The following is a 20,542-nucleotide window of genomic DNA, read 5'->3' as shown; positions in this document are numbered from 1 at the left end:
GGAGGCTTAACCAACTGAGCCACCCAGGCGCCCCCGTGCATGCAATGTTCTTAACTAAGATCAGCGAGCACTATAGCTGAATTGGAGGACCTTGAATTAGGGGTTGCAGGGTAAATCTTAACGTGATAGCAGCTCTGGGAAATGTAAGTATGAACATGCACAGAGCGGGAACATTAATGAGTTCTTGCTCTGAACTTTTCCTTGGCGCAGGGAACCATGCCAGAAACATCGCCTCAACTTAAAGGGAGCAATTAAAGAATGTGTATTAATTTTCAGTTGCCACAACAAATTCAGAGAAAAAAATAGAATTTTATTGGATTGTAAAATCCAATGAATTTTATTGGATTGAACATATTTATTGGATTGAACATATATTCATTAGACATACTTGGAAGCCATGATCAAAAAACCCAAAGATCCCAAAGATCAAAAAAGAACCCAAAAGATCAAAAAAATCACCACCCACAGTTCTACCGCTCATCGTAGTTAATATTTCGCTATGAAGTCTTCTAGCCTTTTTTACCTGAAAATATGCATGTAACCCACATGTCAGTTGAGCTCAGTTACCCTTAGAAGAGAGAGGTGGTTAAATTGGACACAAGTATCAGTTGCATTATCTAGAAAGTATAGGTTTTGCCCTGCTCACCCCTTGCCCCCAACAAGGAGTTCTGACTTCTTAGTTCATCAGTCCTTCAAATGACGGGAGCCCCCAGGCAACACCAGGGACATATCAAGGCAGTGACAGGACAGCCCACAGAATGGGAGAGAATATTTGCAAATCATTTCTCTAATAAGGGTTTGATATACGGACTATATAAGGAAGTCCTGCAACTAGACAACAAAAAAACTAACAACCCAACTTAAAAATGGGCAAGGGATTTGAGTAGACATTTCTCCAAAGAGGACAGACAAGTGTCCAGGAAACACATGAACAGATACTAAATATTATTAGTCATGAGAGAAATGCATATCAAACCCACTCCATACCTTATAGGCCGGCTATAATGGAAAACAAAAGTGTGGTGAGGCTGTGGGCAAAATGGAACCCTTGTGATTGCTACTGGGAATGTAAAATGGTGCCGCCTCTGAGAAAAACCGTTCGGTGATTCAAAAGTTAACACAGAATTACCATATGATCCAGCAATTCCGATCCTAGGTACATATCCAAAAAGATTAAAAACATACGCTCAAACAGATACGGGTTTATCAGCTGTTCTCCCTATTTTTAAATACATCCTGATACATTTTATTTTTCCTTTAGATTGATCCATCTCATGGATGTTTTCAATTTCAGTAAGATAGAGAGGATATAATATTTTGATAAAGTATTGAGTTGTTTTTTTTTTTAATTTTTTTTTAACGTTTATTTATTTTCGAGACAGAGAGAGACAGAGCATGCACGGGGGAGGGGCAGAGAGAGAGGGAGACACGGAATCGGAAGCAGGCTCCAGGCTCCGAGCCGTCAGCCCAGAGCCCGACGCGGGGCTCGAACTCACGGACCGCGAGATCGTGACCTGAGCTGAAGTCGGAGGCTTAACCGACTGAGCCACCCAGGCGCCCCTTGAGTTTTTTTAATATCTGTGATGATAACTACTTTCTCGTTCATGTATATATATTTGTAGATGTGTCGTTTTGTGAGGTTACAATTGGCCAAGTTCTGTTTATTTCAATCGACCACTTTAAAGAAATGGCTCTTAGATTTATTCATCATTTATATTCTATTTTTCTTACTTATTAATTTATTTTAGTAATTCCTCAGACCAGCTTCTTTCATATGTTCATGTTTATAGTCTATAAACATCTAACATAAAATGTTGTGTTCATTTATTTGAAAATTTTCTTGTCAAATAACAAAAGTACTAAATATTTCTCTAAGGACGGTTTTGGCATCAGTGTCCTAGAAATTTTCAAAGAGTAATATTTGCATCAGCATTTATAATGAAGTAGCTGAATAATGTAAGGTTTATTACTACAGGCTGTTAAGGCCAATTAACATTATTCAAACTCGAACCTCAATATCTGTCATGTGAATTTGAACAAATTTGTTAAACTCTCTGTTTCCTCTTTTGTAAAATGGGAGCTATGCATAACATTCACTTCAAAGCATCATTTTAAAGATTAAATTAATTGGGGGCGCCTGGGTGGCTCAGTCAGTTAAGCGGCCAACTTCAGCTCAGGTCACGATCTCACGGTCCGTGAGTTCGAGCCTCGCGTCGGGCTCTGGGCTGATGGCTCAGAGCCTGGAGCCTGCTTCCGATTCTGTGTCTCCCTCTCTCTCTGCCCCTCCCCCGTTCATGCTCTGTCTCTCTCTGTCTCAAAAATAAATAAACGTTAAAAAAAAATTAAAAAAAAATAAAGATTAAGTTAATTGATGCAAAGCACTTTGAAGAGTTTTGGGCACATGACTCAATGATCATGCGTCATTGTTATCCTATAGGTAATCTGCAATGGCTGTTTTACTTTTGTCTTTGACCAAGATCCAAAACTTTCAATTTTGTGTTTATTCTGTGATTATTAATTCCTAGTGTTGTTATATTATAATGAGGGTGTAGAGCTGTTTTGATTTTTTCTATGTGCAAATTCTTGGGGTACACTCTGCTGAGTGATATGATACAACTTTTATAAATGGCTCCTGGAGAGAAAGTTGATATTCTCTGTGAGATGCAAAGTTTAATACACAATTGTGTTATGATTTATTGTTATGATTTATCATATTGTTATATGATTTGTGCCGCAGCATCCTATCTGTGAGCAACTTAGATTCCCTCTACTCCCAAATACTTAGAAGTCTGTGAACAAATAGGAAGGATGGAAAGAGCACCACCCTCCAGCCCTTAATTATCCCATCCCTGACCTCATGCAATGGACTCTCCGATGCCTGTCTCAGCATGCTTCTCACAGTGTGTATATTTGCTTATAGGGAAGGGAATCTCATGGCTCTTCTTGAACAGTGGTTTCGCTTTATGGCCACCCAAATTTCTAAAGCTGATGGAAGCTAAGGAGTAAGGCTTGAGTAAAATTATGAGTTTCGGAGAGATGGGTAATCGAGTCAGGAAGAATTACAACATAATGGCGATCGTAGCATATTAGTGTCTTATAATACTTTAAAAAATATTCACTGTTTTTTACAGCCACACATAGGCTGGAACCTGCTTCACATTTTTTTTACTGCAGTTCTCTAACTTAGTCATAGTGAACACATTAAGAGCAACCTCTATAGTCAGAAGTCGAGCAACATCCGTGATGTTGCGCTCGTAAGACAACTTTTAAATGTAGGACAGAAAGCAGGCGGAAGGAAACATACTAGTGTCTCTCAAGCTGTTTCTTTGAAGAAATTTTGAAGATTAAATATTTGTTGGCACATTTGAAAGGATTTTACACTATAATCAGTGAAAAGTAACAGTAAGTAAAATTCACTCAATTTGTCTACGATTTGTCAACCAAAGTGACTCAATATGCCTCCAAAAGTATTCACTGTCATTGCTATACCCACATAGCTCCCCATCATCTTTATATCACTATTTTTGCAAGAGCTGGTATATATTAGGGTTAGATTAAGCTATAGAAGAACAAATAAAATAATAGGAGCTTAAACAAGATAGTAGCTTACTTCTCTCTGAGGTTAAGAACAGGGGCAGTCCTTCAAAGAAGACAGTAAAGTTTCCAACTCCAGGGCTGATAGCTGGCTCCATGATCCACATAAACCTGGGAGCCTTCTATTTGAGACTCTGTGTCATCACGTGGCCCAAACTCCAGCCAGCAGAGAGAAATAATGGAAGAAGAGAACACCCATCCCTTTAAAGACACTTTCCAGAAGTTTCACAAGACCCTCCAGGGGCATCCCTTTAGCCAGAACTTAGCCATATGGCTGTACGCAACTGTAGGGAAGCTGAGAAATGAAGCCTTTAATGAGGTGGCCAGTGGCCCAGTTAAAAACACACAGTTTCATTATTAATGAAGAAGAGGAAAGGAGATACTGGAGATATCAGTAGACTCTGCTACAAATGGTTACTGTCCTGATCACGTGTCTTGGGTAACCAAGAAGCCAAGTTCTTAGCTCTTCCAGTAACTGCTCACTATTATATGACATTGCATTATATCCCTTACCTTTTACTTAATCAAGTTTAACCCTACTGTACATGGAACACGTGAATGGTTTAGCTGGATATCCTTTGTGACTTGTCTCACAGTAACAGTATAGTTACCTAATCAATAAAAAATAAGTGATGACAAAATGTTCCAAATTTTGTGGCCTACTCTGAGTGATTTGATGGCAAAATAGTTAAGTACCCCTGCCTTTTACATTTAAGGTGTGAAGATGGTTAGCTGTTTCGCCTGCTTCTCACTTTTGAATCTTCTTAGTAAGGCCGTCTTTCTGTCCTTTGAGTACCAGTTGCTTGATCTCTAGGCAAGGTGCTAGAGGATGTGAATATTTCAATAAGGCATCTTCCCTGTTAATCAAGGAGCTTATCATTTCCTTGATGGAAGTGCGCATGAATAAAATAACTCCTGAGGCTCCCTAAAGACAAGTACAAAATGTCTCACGATGAAGGGAATTTTTGTGTTCAGTGGTGAGGCACTAGCAGTAAGCATGGATAAAAGCAGTAAGAATATAAGCTTGTCCTTAGAAATAAAGGACTAATTCGCAGATAGAGATGAGGTTTCTTCCTTGACTTCTCCTGTTTTAATCTGCCTGTAATTTGTAGCATCTACCTGCAATTATTTTCTCATGGCGACTTAAGTAAGAAGTGTAGAGTATAATCATTTTTCATTCTTTGCTTCTAGGTATCGACTCGTTGGCTCCCCTTCTGCAGCTTGTCACCCCTCAGGCAATACTGTCACTTGGGATAAGGAAACACCTGTTTGTAAGAGTGAGTCGAAGTATTTTTTCCCATAATTCCCTCTGCTCCATCCATATCTGCCTCATGTTACGAAGAGGAAATCCAATCCATCTTGCAGAGAGTAGTCTCCCCGATATTTGAAATCCAGAGTCCTATGCTACATAGTTGTCCAGATTTTTCTTTATTTTAGGAGGTTATTTGTCTAAAACTGTGAACCTGAACTCAGGTAAAATTGCTCTCCTTTCCTACTTTGATAGTAAATGCTTCCCAGTGGAAGGCTTTTCCCCATGACTAAATTAAAAGACATTGAAGAAAATAAAATTTGTCTCTGCCACCTCTTAGTAGCATATGATAAGCCCAAGAAGTAGGTAACTCCCTTTCTTATTATTTTTACTCTGAAAAAGGAAATAAGATCTCGTAAATCTTAGCAATTGCCCCAAGCCTCTGATTGTTCTGCGCTTTATCCTTTCTTTAAATTCTTCCAGGTTGTATTTGTTCTTGATTAGTTGACCCTGCATCTTTTCAGTGGGATATTACAAAGTGAACCTCCAAAACTTTGAGGAATGTGGAAGAATGACCGATTGCAAATTGGTAAAATTTTAAGGCTCTGAGGAAGTCAGGATCAAACACACAGGACTGATGGCAGTAAAAGTGGGCACAAACTTCTGGAAGGCTTATGAGCAATATATACAAAAGCCTAATGTAAATACCCTTTGACCTAGTAATTCCATTTGCCAGAGTTTATCCCAAGAAAATCATCGTGGAATTTTCCCATGATTTTGGTTCACAGACACTCAATGCAACAATACTTATGACAGTGGAAAATGTTAAAAATCTAAATGTTCAGCATGGTTGGAAAATAGCTAATGGAAGAAATAAAACTTATTAAAAATAAGTCTGATAAATTTTTAAGAAACGTAAAAAGTATACCATGAGGAATTAGAGATTTCCCTTTTTAAATCAGACTGTTTGGCTTTTGCCAGTGAGTTGTTTTATGAGTCCTTTATATTTTTTGGATATCAACCCCTTTATCTGCTATATGATTTGTAAAAGTTTTCTCCCATTCTGTAGATTGCCTTTTCATTTTGTGAATTGTTTCTTTTGCTGTGCAAAAGTTTTCAGGTTTGTTGTAGTCCCATTTGTTGATTTTGCTTTTGAGGTTTGTGCTTTTGGTGTCATGTCCAAAAAATCAATGCCTAGACCAATGTCAAGGGCATTCTCTTCATTTTCTGCCAGGAGTCATATAGTATCAGGTCTTTGATCCATTTCGAGTTAATTTTTGTGAGTGGTGCTCTTGGCTGTCTTGCCAACTATTAATGGACTGTATAACCAGGAATTTCATTCTGGGCTTTCTATTCTATTTTATTGGTCTATGTATCTGTTTTTGTGCCAGTACTCTATTGTTTTTATTACTGTAGCCTTGTAGTATAGTTTGAAATCAGAATGTATGATACCTCCAGCTTTGTTCTTTTTCATCAAAATCGCTTTGGCTAATCTGAGTCTTAGTGTTTTGATTTGTTTTTACATTGTGTTTCCAAAAAAATTTTAGAAATGTTTTTTTTTCTATTTTCTGTGAAGAATACCATTGATATTTTGATGTGGATTGTACTGAATCTATAGATGGATTTGGGTAGTGTAGACATTTTAACAGTATTTATTTTTGCAATCCATGAACATAGGTTGTCTTTCCATTTGTTTGTGTCTTCTTTGATTTCTCTCAGCAAAGTCTTATGATTTTCATTGTACAGATCTTTCATTTTCTTGGTTAGACTAATTCCTAAGTATTTTATTCTTTTTGATGTTATTGTTAATGGGAAATTTTTCTTGATTTCTTTTTCAGATGTTTCATCCTTAGTGTATAGAAATGTATCTTGATTTCATATCCTGCAGCTTTACTGAAATCATTGGTTAGTTCCAGCTGTTGTTTGATTCATTTGAATTTCCTATATATAGAATCATATCATCTGCAAAGAGTGACAGTTTTACTTCTCCCTTCCTGGTTTGAATGCCTTTTATTTCTTTGTCTTACCTAATTGTTCTAGCCAGGATGTCTAATACTACATTGAATAAGACCGGTGAGAGTGGGCACCCTTGTCTTGTTCCTGATCTTAGAGGAAAAGCTTTCAACTTTTCTCCATTGAGTATAATGTTGGCTGTGAGTTTGGCATATATGGTATTTATGACATTAAGGTATGTAAATACTCCTTCTATACCTAATCTGCCAAGGGTTTTTATTATGAAAGGATGCTGTATTTTGTCAAATGTTTTTTCTGCATCTGTTGAGATGATCATGTGATTTAAAAATTTTCATTTTATTAATGTGATATATTATATTTATTGATTTGTGTATGCTAAAGCATCCTTGCATATCAGGGATTAATCCCACTTGGTCATAGTGTACAATCCTTTTTTTGTGTTCTTGAGTTTGGTTTGTTTGCTAATATTTTGTTGAGAATTTTTACATCTATATCATCAGGAATATTGATCTATAGTTTACTTTTTTGTTGTGTCCTTATCTGGCATTGGTGTCAAGGTCTCATAGAATGAGTTTAGATGTAGTTTAGATGTAGTCCCACCTCTGCAGTTTTTTGGAAAGGTTTGAGTGGGATTGGTATTAATTTTTCTTGGAACGTTTGGTAGAATTCACCAGTGAAGTGATCAGCTCTAGAGTTTTCTGTGTTGGAAGGCTTTTGATTCCTGAGTCAATCTCTTTGCTTGTCATTGGTCTTTTCAGATTTTGTATTTCTTCCTGAGTTGGTCTTGGTAGGTGTTATGTTTCTAGAAACTTATCCATTTCTTCTAGGTTATCTAATTTGTTGGCATATAATTGTTCATAATAGTGTCTTATGGTCTTATGTATTTCTGTAGTATCAGTTGTCTCCTTTTTCATTTCTAATTTTATTTATTGAGTTTTCTCTCTCTCTTTTTGGTGAGTCTGGCTAAAGGTCTGTCAGTTTTTGTTTACCTTTTCACAAAACCAACTTTCAGTTTTGTTGATACCTTCTATTGCTTTTCTGTTCTCTATTTCATTTATTTCCACTCTGATCTTTATTATTTCCTTTCTTCTCATAACTTTGGACTTAATCTGTTCTTCTTTTTCTAGTTACCTGAGGTGTAAAGTTAGGTTATTTGAGGTCATTCAATTTCTCAATATATGCGTTTATCACCACAAACTTTCCTTTCCGAACTGCTTACGCTCCGTCCCATTAGATTTGATATGTTGTATTTCCATTTTTATTTCTTTCAAGATAACTTTTTAATTTCCTTTTTGGTTTCTTCTTTGATCCATTGGTTGTTCAGAAGTGCGTTGTTTAGTGCACATATTTGTAGATTTTCCAGTTTTCCCCTTGTTGTGGATTTCTGGTGTCCTATTATTGTAGTCAGAAAAAAATAGTTGGTATGATTTCAGTCTTCTTCAATTTGCTGAGATTTGTTTTGTGCCATATCATATGATCTACCACGGAAAATGTTTTGTGTGCACTCAAGAAGAATGTGTATTCTGCTGCTGTTAGGTAGAATGTTCTATATATGTATGTCGAGTCCACTTGTTCTAGAACATGGTTCAATTCCAATGTTTCCTTGTTGGTTTTCTGTCTGATCTATCCTTTGCTCACAGTAGGGGTACTGAAGTCCCCTACTATTATTATAGAGTTTTCTGTTTCTCTCTTTATATCTCTCAGTATTTGCTTAATATATTTAGTGCTCCAGTGTTGGGTGTGTATATTCGTACAATTGTTATATCTTCTAGATATATTGACCCGACCCTTTTATCATTATATAATGACGTTCTTTGTCTCTTATCATTTTTGGCATGAAGTCTATTTTGTCTTATAGAAAGTATGGCTATGCCCACTTTCTTTTGATTTCCACTTGCACAGAATATCCCCTTCTATCTGTCCACTTTGAGCCTATGTGTCTTCAGAGCTGAAATGAATTTCCTGTGGGCAGCATGTGTTGGGTGTTATATTTTATCCACTCAGCTACTCTGTGCCTGGTGATTGGTGAATTCATCCATTTATATTTAGAGTAACTGTTGCTACATAAGGACTTACTACTGCCATCGTATCATTTGCCTTCTGGTTATTGTCTTGTTTCTCCTCCCCCCCCCCCCCCCGTTTTTGTCTTTGCAAAATGGTGGTTTTCTAGGGTGATTTGCTCATTCTCTTCATGTTTTATGTTTCATGAGTCTATTCTCAACTTTTGCTTTGTGGTTGCCATGTGGCTTACATGAAGCATCTCATAGATAAACAGTCCTTTTTTATGTTGATAACACCTTATCTTCATTCACCTATAAAGCTTCCACCCTTCTACTCGTCCCCTTTTATATTTTTGATGTTACAGTAAGACCAGGGTATATTTTTTTAAGTTTATTTATTTGTTTTGGGAGAGAGAGGGAGAGGGTTGGGGAGGGGCAGAGAGAGAGAGAGAGAGAGAGAGAGAGAGAGAGAATCCCAAGCACAAAGCCCAGCATGGAGCTGGAACCCATGAACCATGAGATCATGACTGGGCCAAGATCAAGAGTTGGACACTTAACTGACTGAGCCACCCAGGTGCCCCTCTGTAAGCTTTTTTATTATAATTAAGTGGTTAATATGCCATTCCAATATAGAGTTACAGTTTTCTTTATTTTTTGCCTTGGCCAGAGTGCTGTGTACTTTCATCTGCTATCATGTCACTCGTTAACGTCTCTTCATTTCAGCTGAAGGGCTTCCTTCAACATTTCTTGTAAGCAGGTCTAGCGGTGATGAGCCTCCCTCAGCTGTTTTATTTTCTGGGAAAGCCTTTATCTCCCATTCATATTTGAAGGCCAGTTTTGCTAGATAAAGTGTTGGTGGCTGGCAACTTTTATCTTTCACCACTTTGAATATATCATTCCTCTCTCCTGGCCTATAGAGTTTCTGCTGAGAAATACACTGATAGCCTAATGGGGGTTCCTTTGTAGATTGTTTTATTCCCCACCCCCCTCCACTAGCTGCTTTTAAGATCCTTTCTTGATCATTGATTTTTGACAGTTTCATTATAATATATTTTAGGAGGGTCTTTTTGCAATGGGATAATAGGGTGTTCTAGTAGCTTCTTAGATGTGTATGTTCAATTTCTTCCCCACGTTAGAAAAATTCTCAGCTACTGTTTTCCAAAAGACACTTCTTGCTCCCTTCCCCCTCTCTTCTGCTTCTGGCAAACCAGTTATATTTGTTTTCCTCATATCGCATAGCTCTAATAGGGTTTCATCACTTTAAAAAAATCTTAGCTCTCTCTCCTCTTCAGAGTCCTTTCTAAATTCCTATCCTCCAAGTCACTAATTTGTTCTTCAATTTGATCCATCCTATTTCCTAAGCTTTCCATTCTGTTTTTCATCTGATTCATTGAATTTATCATCTCCAGAATTTCTGGGTTTTTTTTTTTCTTTTAGAGAAATAGAAAACTTTATTGTACATGAATAAAAGGGTAGTTCAGTGGGTGTCTGGTTCTTTTTTTTTTTTTAAATTTCAGTCTCTTTGGTAAAGAACTCTTGCCCATTAATTTTATTCCTAAACTCATCGACTCGTCATGCTGAATTTTCTTGTAGCTCATTGAATCTCTTCATAACAGCTGTTTTGAATTCTTTATCAGTTAGATTGCAATACTCCATGCCTTTGTAACCGATCGCTGGAGAATTATCATTTCCTCTTTGCGGTTCAATATTCCTGTGATTTTTCATTGTGTTTGACAAAATGTATCTCTGCATTGCATTTTTTTAATATGAAATTTACTGTCGAGTTGGTTTCCATGCAACACCCAGTGCTCATCCCAACAGGTGCCCTCCTCAATGCCCATCATCCACCCTCCCCTCCCTCCCAACCCCCATCAACCCTCAGTTTGTTCTCAGTTTTTAAGAGTCTCTTTTATGGTTTGGCTCTCTCCCTCTCTAACTTTTTTTTTTCCTTCCCCTCCCCCATGGTCTTCTGTTAAGTTTCTCAGGATCCACATAAGAGTGAAAACATAGGGTATCTGTCTTTCTCTGTACGTTCCTCTGAATTTACCCAAGGGATACAGGAGTGCTGATGCATAGGGGTACTTGTACCTCAATGTTTATAGCAGCACTTTCAACAATAGCCGAAGTTTGGAAAGAGCCTAAATGTCCATCAACTGATGAAGGGATAAGGAAATTGTGCTTTATATACACAATAGAATACTACTTGGCAATGAGAAAGAATGAAATATGGCCTCTTGTAGCAACATGGATGGAACTGGAGGGTGTTCTGCCATTGCACTTGAAGTAACACACACCTTTATTTTACTCCAGTTCAACTAACTTGCAATTAGAAACCATTCTTTTGTTTTCCGGAAGGTGGCGCCTTAGCTCAAGTTTTTGGTTTCTCTTCACCTGCAGTGGCTCTGGGCTGCACAGGGGAGCATGCTGGTTTTGAAAAGCTGGTGTAGAAACAGCTGACGGTGGAGTGGGAGGAAGTGTGGGTTTAACACCTGTTGCTCTGTGGGTGCCCACTGCCCACAGACCAGGGGTACTCCCAGAGGTCTGAGAGCAAACCTCCCGCTAACATCGCAAAGCTGATAGGCAGGAACAGGTCCCTTCAAGGCCCTTTGTTATTCTTGACTGCCTCTCCTTCCCTTTCCTCTCTCTCCCAGGTGCACAGGTGCCCCCCTCAGAAATCTGTGCAGCTGGATAGAAATGGGTCACAGTCACTCACCACTTTCACTTTCCACCTCTTCTGTGAGGGAAGTCACTGGCCCTAAAGAGGGAGCTGGCTTCTCAAGATCCTTCTCCTCTGCCTCTGTCCTGCCTAGATGGGTGCCCGCTTCTCCCATCAAGTTGGCTGGGCCTCTGCAAAACCTCTGTCTCTGGTGCATGTCCACCATGTTTTTCTCTCTCCAGCAAATGTGGGTGGGGCAATTCCCCCCAATTCCCTTGGATCCCAGCTCCCTTGGATCCATAGCAGCCTCTGAGATAACTACCCTCATTGTTTTTCGAAGCGCAGGTGTGCAGAAGTGTAATGTACAGAGGCACCTTTGTTCACTTGTGAATGGCTATTTTCATCTGGATTTTGTTGAAATATCTTTGCTAGAAATCTATTTGGACACCTGATGGGATCGTGATGGAACTTTACAAGAACAATCGGTATAAATAAAACTCAGATATCCGACAAAAACAAACTCTACTTTCCTGAGACATGTAAATCTGAAAGTAAATACATAAATAAACTTTAGATAAACATAAACACATGGGTAAAATCCAGATATGAGAAGTCAATCACTGTTTGACGTCCTAGGACCTTCACTTTGTTTATTCACACAATTCTGACAGGCTTGGGTATCTATTCTTAAGTTCATGCCAGATTCAAAGCATCAGATTAGTTTAGGGAGGGAACTGCTAGAAACAGATACACTAACAGCAGAAAGAAAGGACAGCTGGTCACCTGGAAGAAAGAAAAAAAAGCAAAAGGGAAAAAAAAAAGCCTCCCTAGAGCCACTTAAAAGCTCTGTAAAGCTCTGAAAAGCCCTGTAATCAGTGTATCCTGAAGATATTATTGTGTATTTGTTAGTGACACAGATAATGGTCTTGAATTATCAAGAAACGTTTATATCTGCTGAAGGTGGTCATCTGTGTTTAATAAAGATTTACAAAGATTTCTTGGCAACTTCGGATCTTTGAGGGCCAATCTTGTCTGTCTTGTGTCTCAGTGTCAACCCAGGACCGTCTTTATGCCAAAAAGAAAGTAGACAAATGATAGTTGCTGAAAAAGCAAATTAGTTACCTTTCAAATTGATTAAAACCTTAGCTACCTGGAGGGTCTTGGAACTTTTGCAATAAACTGTAATTAAAGTCTCACTTCAGTTCGTTCCTTCTCAGAAGAAGCCTTACATACTTAAGTCCACCCACTGTAGTTGTGTTCTCATGGAAAAAATACAGTCCCAGGGCACCCCTGCTACATGTACGATCGTTTTGATTAAAACTCTAATGGGATCTAAAGCTCTTGCTCTCTTTCTAGAAATCTTTTGTCCAAGTCCTCCATCTATCCCTAATGGGAACCACCCCAGAACTTCTCAGGGAGACGTTCCCTATGGAGAGGAAGTTACTTACATGTGTGAACCCCGCTCGGCCAGAGGGATGACCTTCAACCTCGTCGGGGAGAGCACCATCCGCTGCATAAGCGACGGTGAAGGGAACGGGATTTGGAGCGGCCCTGCCCCTTCCTGTGAACTTGCTGGTCCTGCTGGTCAGTACCCACATCCCTGTGCCCCAGCCGGATCAGAATATCTAGGCTAGAATGTCCTCATTTCTGTGGTGACAGCTGTTTTTGCTTGTGAACGTGGCTTTGTTATAAAAGTCAGACACACAGAATTACCTGCTGAGCAACTTAAGAGATGGGTTCTAGACGTGCCATGCTGTGTCCCAATCCGTGGTACTCTGATGATCCTTCCCACGGGGGCGAGGAGTGTGGGATAGTGAAAAGAGGAGGAGGTGGAGAATGGGGAGAATCAGCGAGGCCCAGATTTTCTCGAGAGTATTTTCAAAGCAGTAAAATACAAGTGCCAAAGAAAAAACTCTGTCCTGCCATCTCCAGTACAAGTTGTCTTTATACTCGCTAAGTGGGTGTGCAGAGCAAAAAGCACATGTTGATGGCCTCATTTTACTTCAGACTGGAGGCTACAGAAATAAAGAAACTCCAATGTAGGCACTTGTATTCCTTTTGTTACTTCTAAGCGTTCTGCTCAGCCTGTAACTGCATTTTGGTGACCCTTTGTCTCACTTGTAGCAATAGGAACTCAACACTCCCTAGAGAAGCGGAGTTCAAGGTTGTGCTCTTAGCAGCTCATTCCTTTTACACATTAGTCTGGCATGAAGTGACAGTGCCTGGCACTTGGAGGTTCATCTGTGGCTGTGATTGTCCACACAAGCTCTGTGAGCCAGCGAGGACAGACAGCATGCAACTGGTCATTTGAGATCCTGGTGGTATTCCCAGCCAGTGCAGTTTGCAAGGGACAACGCAGATGGTCCTGCTTAAAGGCTGAGAGGTCTCCGTTTGAAGAATCATTCTTCCCAGGGATCAGTAAATATTTAGTGCCTTTGGAACCTGCCTGCCTTGGGTCTCCGTGTGGCTCTAATAGAAATGTTATTAGATATGTTGGCGTATTTGTACTTCTTTGTTTAACTGAATGTCTTTTCTTGTGTGTTTTTTTTTTGGGGGGGGGGGGTCTTGTTCTTAGCATGCCCACATCCACCCAGGATCCACAATGGGCATTACATTGGAGAACATCCATTTCCATATCTTCCTGGGATGACGGTCAGCTACACTTGTGACCCAGGCTACTTGTTGGTGGGAAGGAACTTCATCTTCTGCACATACCTGGGAACCTGGAGTCATTTTGAACATTATTGCAGAGGTATTTCTTATTCTTGCTGGGTTTTGTTAATGGAAAATTGATGAATGGGGCTGCTAAGGCTAAGCCACCTTTCTGAGAGGATTGTGAAATGAGTATCAATAGAAGGGGGAGAAAAGCAGAGAAAAAGATAGGAAGGAGGCTGCCCAAGGATTCTCAGCTCTACCAAACAAGTAAGAAGAACTGATGGAATTTCCGGTAATACAGTAGACATCAAACACCAATTTAAAATGCTTTGCCGGCTTTTCACTAATAAAATATCTCAGCTCTAAGAGACCTCAGAGGAGTTACAAGTGGTCCTCATAAATACCTTCGAGAGGAGGCTGGAAGCACACTTTCTTGTGAGGAAAACTGAAATGTGGAGGAAGGTTGAGAACAATTAATTACCGGAATTACTGGATATGGGTCCTCATTATAATTTCCAAGACCAAAGGTGAAATGTCTGTTTCATCTCTTCCTTAAAACAAGTGCCAAAACTTACTTCCTTTATTCCTGTCTATGTTTGCGAAACTGGCATCTGACTCAAAACATCTTTTGTTGGCAATATTCTTTAAAAAAAAAAACCATAAAATATGGAATTAAAAATATTATTCAGTAACTAAGCATGGTACCGAGGTCTTTATAAAAGTCATTTGTGTTAGTCTCCAAAAGAATCTGATGAGATGGGATTATTCTTGCTATTTTACAGAAGAGGAAATAGAGAGCCCCAGTAACCAGTCGACGATAGGCAGCTCCCAGACGGGGGTGCCAAGACTGGGTGACTGCCCAGCCCATGCTTTGGAACACTGCGCTGTATTCTGTCTCCTATTAAATGTGGTTCTTTTGACTTGGCACAACTTTAAGTTAGCAGTTTGCTCTTTGTCTCCTTTGTAGTAAACTAGGCGAAGGGCAGGGATGAGGTAGGAGGGACTTCAGACAGGCCTGTGTTTCCAACGTTAAGGAGCAGTTAGTCCTATGGCTGCTGGGGTGGTCACAGGATCATGGGGCTCTCCCCAACCTAAAAGTCTCAGAAGTCCTTCTTGTCTAGCCGACCTCTGGTTTTAGAGATAGAGAAAATATCCTCTACAGAGACGGTAAGTGGCTCTTCTCTATTTATTCTCCACGAACTGTGGAGTCCCTGCGCCTCTGCAGGAACAGGAAGAAAGCTCACCCCTCTTTGCTTTAGTTACATGGAGAAGTATGAAGATTCAGAGAATACTTCAAAGATGGATTATTCAAATTAAGACTCCGGGAAGTTTCTTCTCCTGAATATAAAAGGGTACTATTCTAGCCTCTTGGCAGCTGCTTCCAAGTGAAATTCGTTTTGTCTTAATAATTGTCCTCGTCAAATGTGCTTTATAGCGGTCATTCCGTATTTAGCATTAGCAAAATCAGCCAGGCACCTAGTTAAGAAGGTTCCAGTCTCAAGCTCCATTCCTAAGAACTCTGATTCTGACATTTTGAGGTGGGATCTCGAGGTCTATTTTTAACAGACCCATCAGCATATTCTGATGTAGGAAGACCACAGACCATATTTTGGGAAATGCCACTTCGCCTTGTTGGTTCTTTGAAAATAATAATTTCGCCTAGTTTTGAGACAATTACAACTGGAAAGCGGGCTTTGCTGGTTGAAGGAGGTATCAATAGCTGGGCAGAGAAAGAAAGCAAAACAAAGGATAAGATAAATGAGATAAAATAAATTAAATTTTAAAATTATGTTTTAAATTGAGAATCATGATTTACTAGCTTCTATGCATAGAAATGAGCCAGAAACATGCATTTAACCAAGAAGCAAAATACCAGTATTTGTTGTATACCTAGAGAGAGTTAATGTGATATTCCTCTTTCCTTACGGTGTGACCCAAGCGGATCCAGGATTAGAACATGGTTATCATAACTCCCAACCTGTCGACCACTTTACAGTTGCAGAGTTGTCAATAATTAAAAGCGGACTGCAGTACCTTCCGTATTCTCTTTCTTTACCTAAGAAATGAAAGAGAATTTAAAATTGTACGGTGTTGGGTAGGTGTCAATAGGTCTTGATTGAAAACATGACTCATCTTTGCTGAAGGCAGGGTAGTTTGGGGGGTCATAGATTTTTGCATTATGGCAGTTTGAACTAAAAATTAGTAAAATGTCCATTTCCTTCTGATTTTTCTATTTTCAGAGGCAAAATGTAGACTCCCAGCGCATATGAATGGAATCCGGAAGGACGTGGAAATGAAAAAAGTCTATCACCATGGAGATAATGTAACTTTTGAGTGTGAAGAGGGGTATACTCTGAAAGGTAGTCCCCAGAGCCAGTGCCAGGCAGATAACACGTGGGACCCTCCTCTGGCCATATGTGCATCTAGTAAGTGCACCTGCAAGAAATGTAGGTCCTTCCTTCGTCATGGTCACTGTTCATTCACTCGTCCATCCTGTCATTGAATGTGGTGTGACGTTCATGGCACCTGCTAAGAACGAAGGAGTCCAGTGGGAGAGCCCCTAATTCTTCCAAGAAAGCCCTTGGCAATGAAAGTAAAGCAAGCCTTGCTCTTCTCACAGTGCTCAACCCATTCAACTCTCCTCAGGGCCCCCTCTGACCCTTTTTTGTCTATATTACTCTACCACTGATTGCATGGCATGGAAATGATTTCGTAGCCTGTGGGCCTTAAGAGTCAGAGGGAGCACATCAGTGGTAAAGTAGACCTTCAAGAATATTTCAACATGAGTGAGGGAGCACTTTCCAAGTTGCAGAGACCAGATGGTCAGCCTCGCTCACTGGTGTAGGCTACAGGATTTTAAGCTGGTAGAGTTGACTAGAGCAGTTTAGAAATCATGTATCCTTGAGCTCAGTAGACGAGTAGCCCTCTGCTGGCAAACAGAGAATGATGTAAGATAGAAAATCCTAAACCCCAAACTCGTACACAGCAAGTTGCTGATGAGCAAAGTCAACAATGCATAATCATCCTTAATCTAAAGTAGTGCTAGGCTGCCCTCCATAATTCTTGTACCCTTTTTTAAAAAAAAAAAAAAAGGATTTATTACAATATTTGTTGGGCAGAAGAAACAGGTAACAAAAAAAATCGTTTATTTCAACAGACAATCCAAATTAGTGCTAGGCTGCCCTCCACAATGCTTAGAACTCTTTTTTATAATACATGATTGAATACTAAGATTGTTCAGGATCTATTTTTTTCTAGTTAATCCCTTAAACACGTTAATTAAGCTGACTCAGTAATATTTCCAAATTGTAAACTTGACCCTCCCTTCATGTCGAATTATATTCACTTCTTTGGCAAAAATCTCACCATGGAACTGACTGGATGCCTTTAGAGTATCCTGAAGAGGTGGCTGTGAGAGAAAATTCACATAATTGAGGAACCAGCCCTACCAGATATCAAAACAAAATATAAAACCACATTACATAAATCACTTTATGCTAGCACAAAAATAAACTTATTTTTTGTAAGTGGAACAAAACAGATATTAATAAAATAACGATTACTAAAAAGAAAAGTTATAAGTAAAATTTAATAACGAACATCAACCCATGGGAAAGGAAGAGATGGTCAGATACTCGAGGTAGCATGGAAGAAAATTTAGACCCTTTCTTTTTATCTTACAATAAACACCAGATTGAATAAAGAGAAGTTTTCAACGCGAATATGGAAAAGCCAAGGTAAACCATAAAAAAAGAATGTTTATGAAACAGCTAGAAGAAGGCCAACAGCTTGAGCCTGTTGATAAGATGGAGGAAATCATGAAAGGTCAACAAATTTGACTTAGAATTTACGTACGTTGAAAAGTAAATGGGCGACATTAGCCAGATGAGAAATATGTTCAATATAACGAAGAGCTAATATGTTATCGTGCAAATTAGCAATAGTGATGGTTGTGAGGATTGCAAAAGTTGATTCCATCGTTCAAATATTAGATGCATATAGAGAGTCTAGAACCACGTAAAAACTTAGATGCATGGGAAAATGTCCCAGGAAAGAACGTACCAAAACATTTCAGGATATTAAAAAAAAAAAACAGAAACCAAAAAACAACAGTGCTTCTCAACCAAAGTGATTTTGTTGTCTAGAGAAAATTTGGCAAAGAAAAAAAAAAAGAAAGAAACAAAGAAGAAAGAAACAAAGAAATCACTTGATGCTTCCTGGATGAATACTGATTATAACCAGTTTTTGGCTTATTACATCCTGAGAATTCATTTCATAGATGCCCTAGGAAGAAAAGTCCACCAAATACATTGAGCCTTTTTTTTTTTTTAATGTTTATTCACTTCTTGAGAGACAGAGACAGAGTTTGAGCAGGGCAGGGGCAGAGAGAGAGGGAGACACAGAATCCAAAGCAGGCTCCAGGCTCTGAGCTGTCAGCACAGAGCCTGACGCGGGGCTCGAACTCACGAACCGTGAGATCATGACCTGAGCCGAAGTCAGATGCTTAACTGACTGAGCCACCCAGGCCCCCCCCCCCCCAAATTCTTAACAGTACAGGAGAATATTACAGGGACTCTTATTTTTCCTTCACATGTTTGTACATTATTTGGATACTATTACATTTGTGATGAAGAAAAAATACATATACATTATGAACAGTAAACAAGAACTAATATCTATTTATTAATACCTTTACGACAAGCACTTCTCTGAGTCCTTTACATTTGTTCTTTTAATTCTATGAAATCTTGAGCAAGTTAATTAATGATTATGCCTAAAGTAATAAAAAGTTTGTCCCATTAAGTGGTTTTTAATATTTTTTTTTAATTTTTTTTTAACATATATTTATTTTTTGAGACAGAGAGAGACAGAGCATGAACAGGGGAGGGTCAGAGAGAGGGAGACACAGAATCTGAAACAGGCTCCAGGCTCTGAGCTGTCAGCACAGAGCCCGACGCGGGGCTTGAACCCACGGACCGTGAGATCATGACCTGAGCCAAAGTCGGACGCTTAACCGACTGAGCCACCCAGGCGCCCCCTTTTTTTTTTTTTTTAATTTTTTTGGTTTTTAATATTAAATTGGGGGAAATATATGACTATAGATAGAGAGATAGAGAGATATAGGAATATAGATGTATAAAACCTCCATGAGGGCAGAGATTTTTGCTCTTTATTTCACTTCTGTGTCCCCAGTACCCAGAACTAAATAGCTCATAATATGTGCTCCATAAATATTTACTGAATGAACGATGTTATGAGGTAGATGTACTGTGAACCCCAATATACAGATAAGATAAATGAGACACAGAGAAATCAACTAACATGGCAAATATATGGCTATTTAGTAATAAAACTGATTTTTAACCAAGCCAAATTGACTGCAAGGACTTGTACCCTCTTCTATCATTCTCCTATTATTCTTTTTAGAACAAGGTAAAAAAGAGATAGAAGTAGAATTAGTCCTAAAAAGTAAGATCGAATTAAAGGCCCTCTAGTCCCTGAAGACTTAACCAGAGTTATGAAATCATAACTTCCAGAAATAGCTTTTTAGAGCTGAATGTGGAAAAAAGGTACCATTAGGCAAGCATAGTCTGCTTAGGAGCTGGATAAATGTACCCCACAATTTTTGGACAATCTTACCAAGAACAAAAAATTTCAGGGTAGTGGGACCAGGTGTGATATTTTTCTTTTGTACTGTTTTAGAACTCTCTGCTGTAATTATGTTACTTTTATGCTAAAATGTTAAGTTAAAAAGAAATAAAAACATACTTTGCTGAGTGCACAAGATAAAATGAGGTCGTGTGAGGGAAACCAATGGCTTTTTATATCAGAAAAACGTTAGACTGTGTGCTGAAAAATATCAGATGAATTTTCACTGGCTGAGAGCTCCTGTTTGATCACCCTGTGTACCAGACTGATGTCGTCCTGGCTTCTGTCTTCCCTTTAGGCACACATGATGCTCTCATAGCTGGTAAGTTCTGTGAAGGGTTTGCTGAGGAGCTCTAGCACGTTCCACAGTAAGTACTCACTTACAGTGGGTGAGATGTATAAGGAGAGATCAAAATCTGTAACGTTACAATTTCAGTCAGAAGGAAAAGAGTCTACATTCAGGCCATGGTATCTTCACAGGCACAGAGTGAGTGAGTGTCCTCTGTCGAAGGTTCTACACCGTCTTTGAATCATTACAAATGAATAATCGTCATCCTTCCTATTTTAACGGGGCTGGAGAACACAACGTCCCCTTTGGTTTACAACCCGGGAAGATTCTTCAGGATGGTAGTTATGCCCGCTTGCGCAGATTAGAAGCCACAAAGATCAATTTTCTTAGCCATTTCTGTGACCTGCCTGTGCAAGAGGAGTGGTTTGTTGAGACTTTGCCTGTAGGGATCAGTGGAGTCGTAGCCTGTGCCTGAC

General features: G+C 39.2%; 1 protein-coding gene and 1 long non-coding RNA gene across 2 annotated transcripts in view; one reads left to right on the top strand and one right to left on the bottom strand.

Annotated features, from left to right (window-relative positions):
- CR1L (complement C3b/C4b receptor 1 like) overlaps positions 1-20,536 on the top strand; it is a 57,493-nt gene extending 36,957 nt beyond the window's left edge. The window contains exons 12-16 of the mRNA XM_049634245.1: positions 4,786-4,871; positions 12,830-13,057; positions 14,049-14,225; positions 16,369-16,554; positions 20,076-20,536. Of these exons, the coding sequence (XP_049490202.1) occupies positions 4,786-4,871; positions 12,830-13,057; positions 14,049-14,225; positions 16,369-16,554; positions 20,076-20,134 (736 nt within the window). The 3' untranslated portion in view covers positions 20,135-20,536. The remainder of the gene's footprint in view (positions 1-4,785; positions 4,872-12,829; positions 13,058-14,048; positions 14,226-16,368; positions 16,555-20,075) is intronic.
- On the bottom strand, positions 14,796-16,373 carry LOC125925341 (uncharacterized). Its single transcript, XR_007458797.1, has 2 exons — positions 16,019-16,373; positions 14,796-15,848 (listed from the first exon to the last, which is right to left on the bottom strand). It is a non-coding gene; the product is annotated as an uncharacterized LOC125925341 (long non-coding RNA).
- Positions 20,537-20,542: the final 6 nt, after the last annotated feature.

Source organism: Panthera uncia, chromosome F1 (genome assembly GCF_023721935.1).
Source record: "Panthera uncia isolate 11264 chromosome F1, Puncia_PCG_1.0, whole genome shotgun sequence".
NCBI lineage: Eukaryota > Metazoa > Chordata > Mammalia > Carnivora > Felidae > Panthera > Panthera uncia.
The sequence above is the reverse complement of the archived record's forward strand: the minus strand, read 5'-3'. Positions and strand labels throughout refer to the sequence as shown.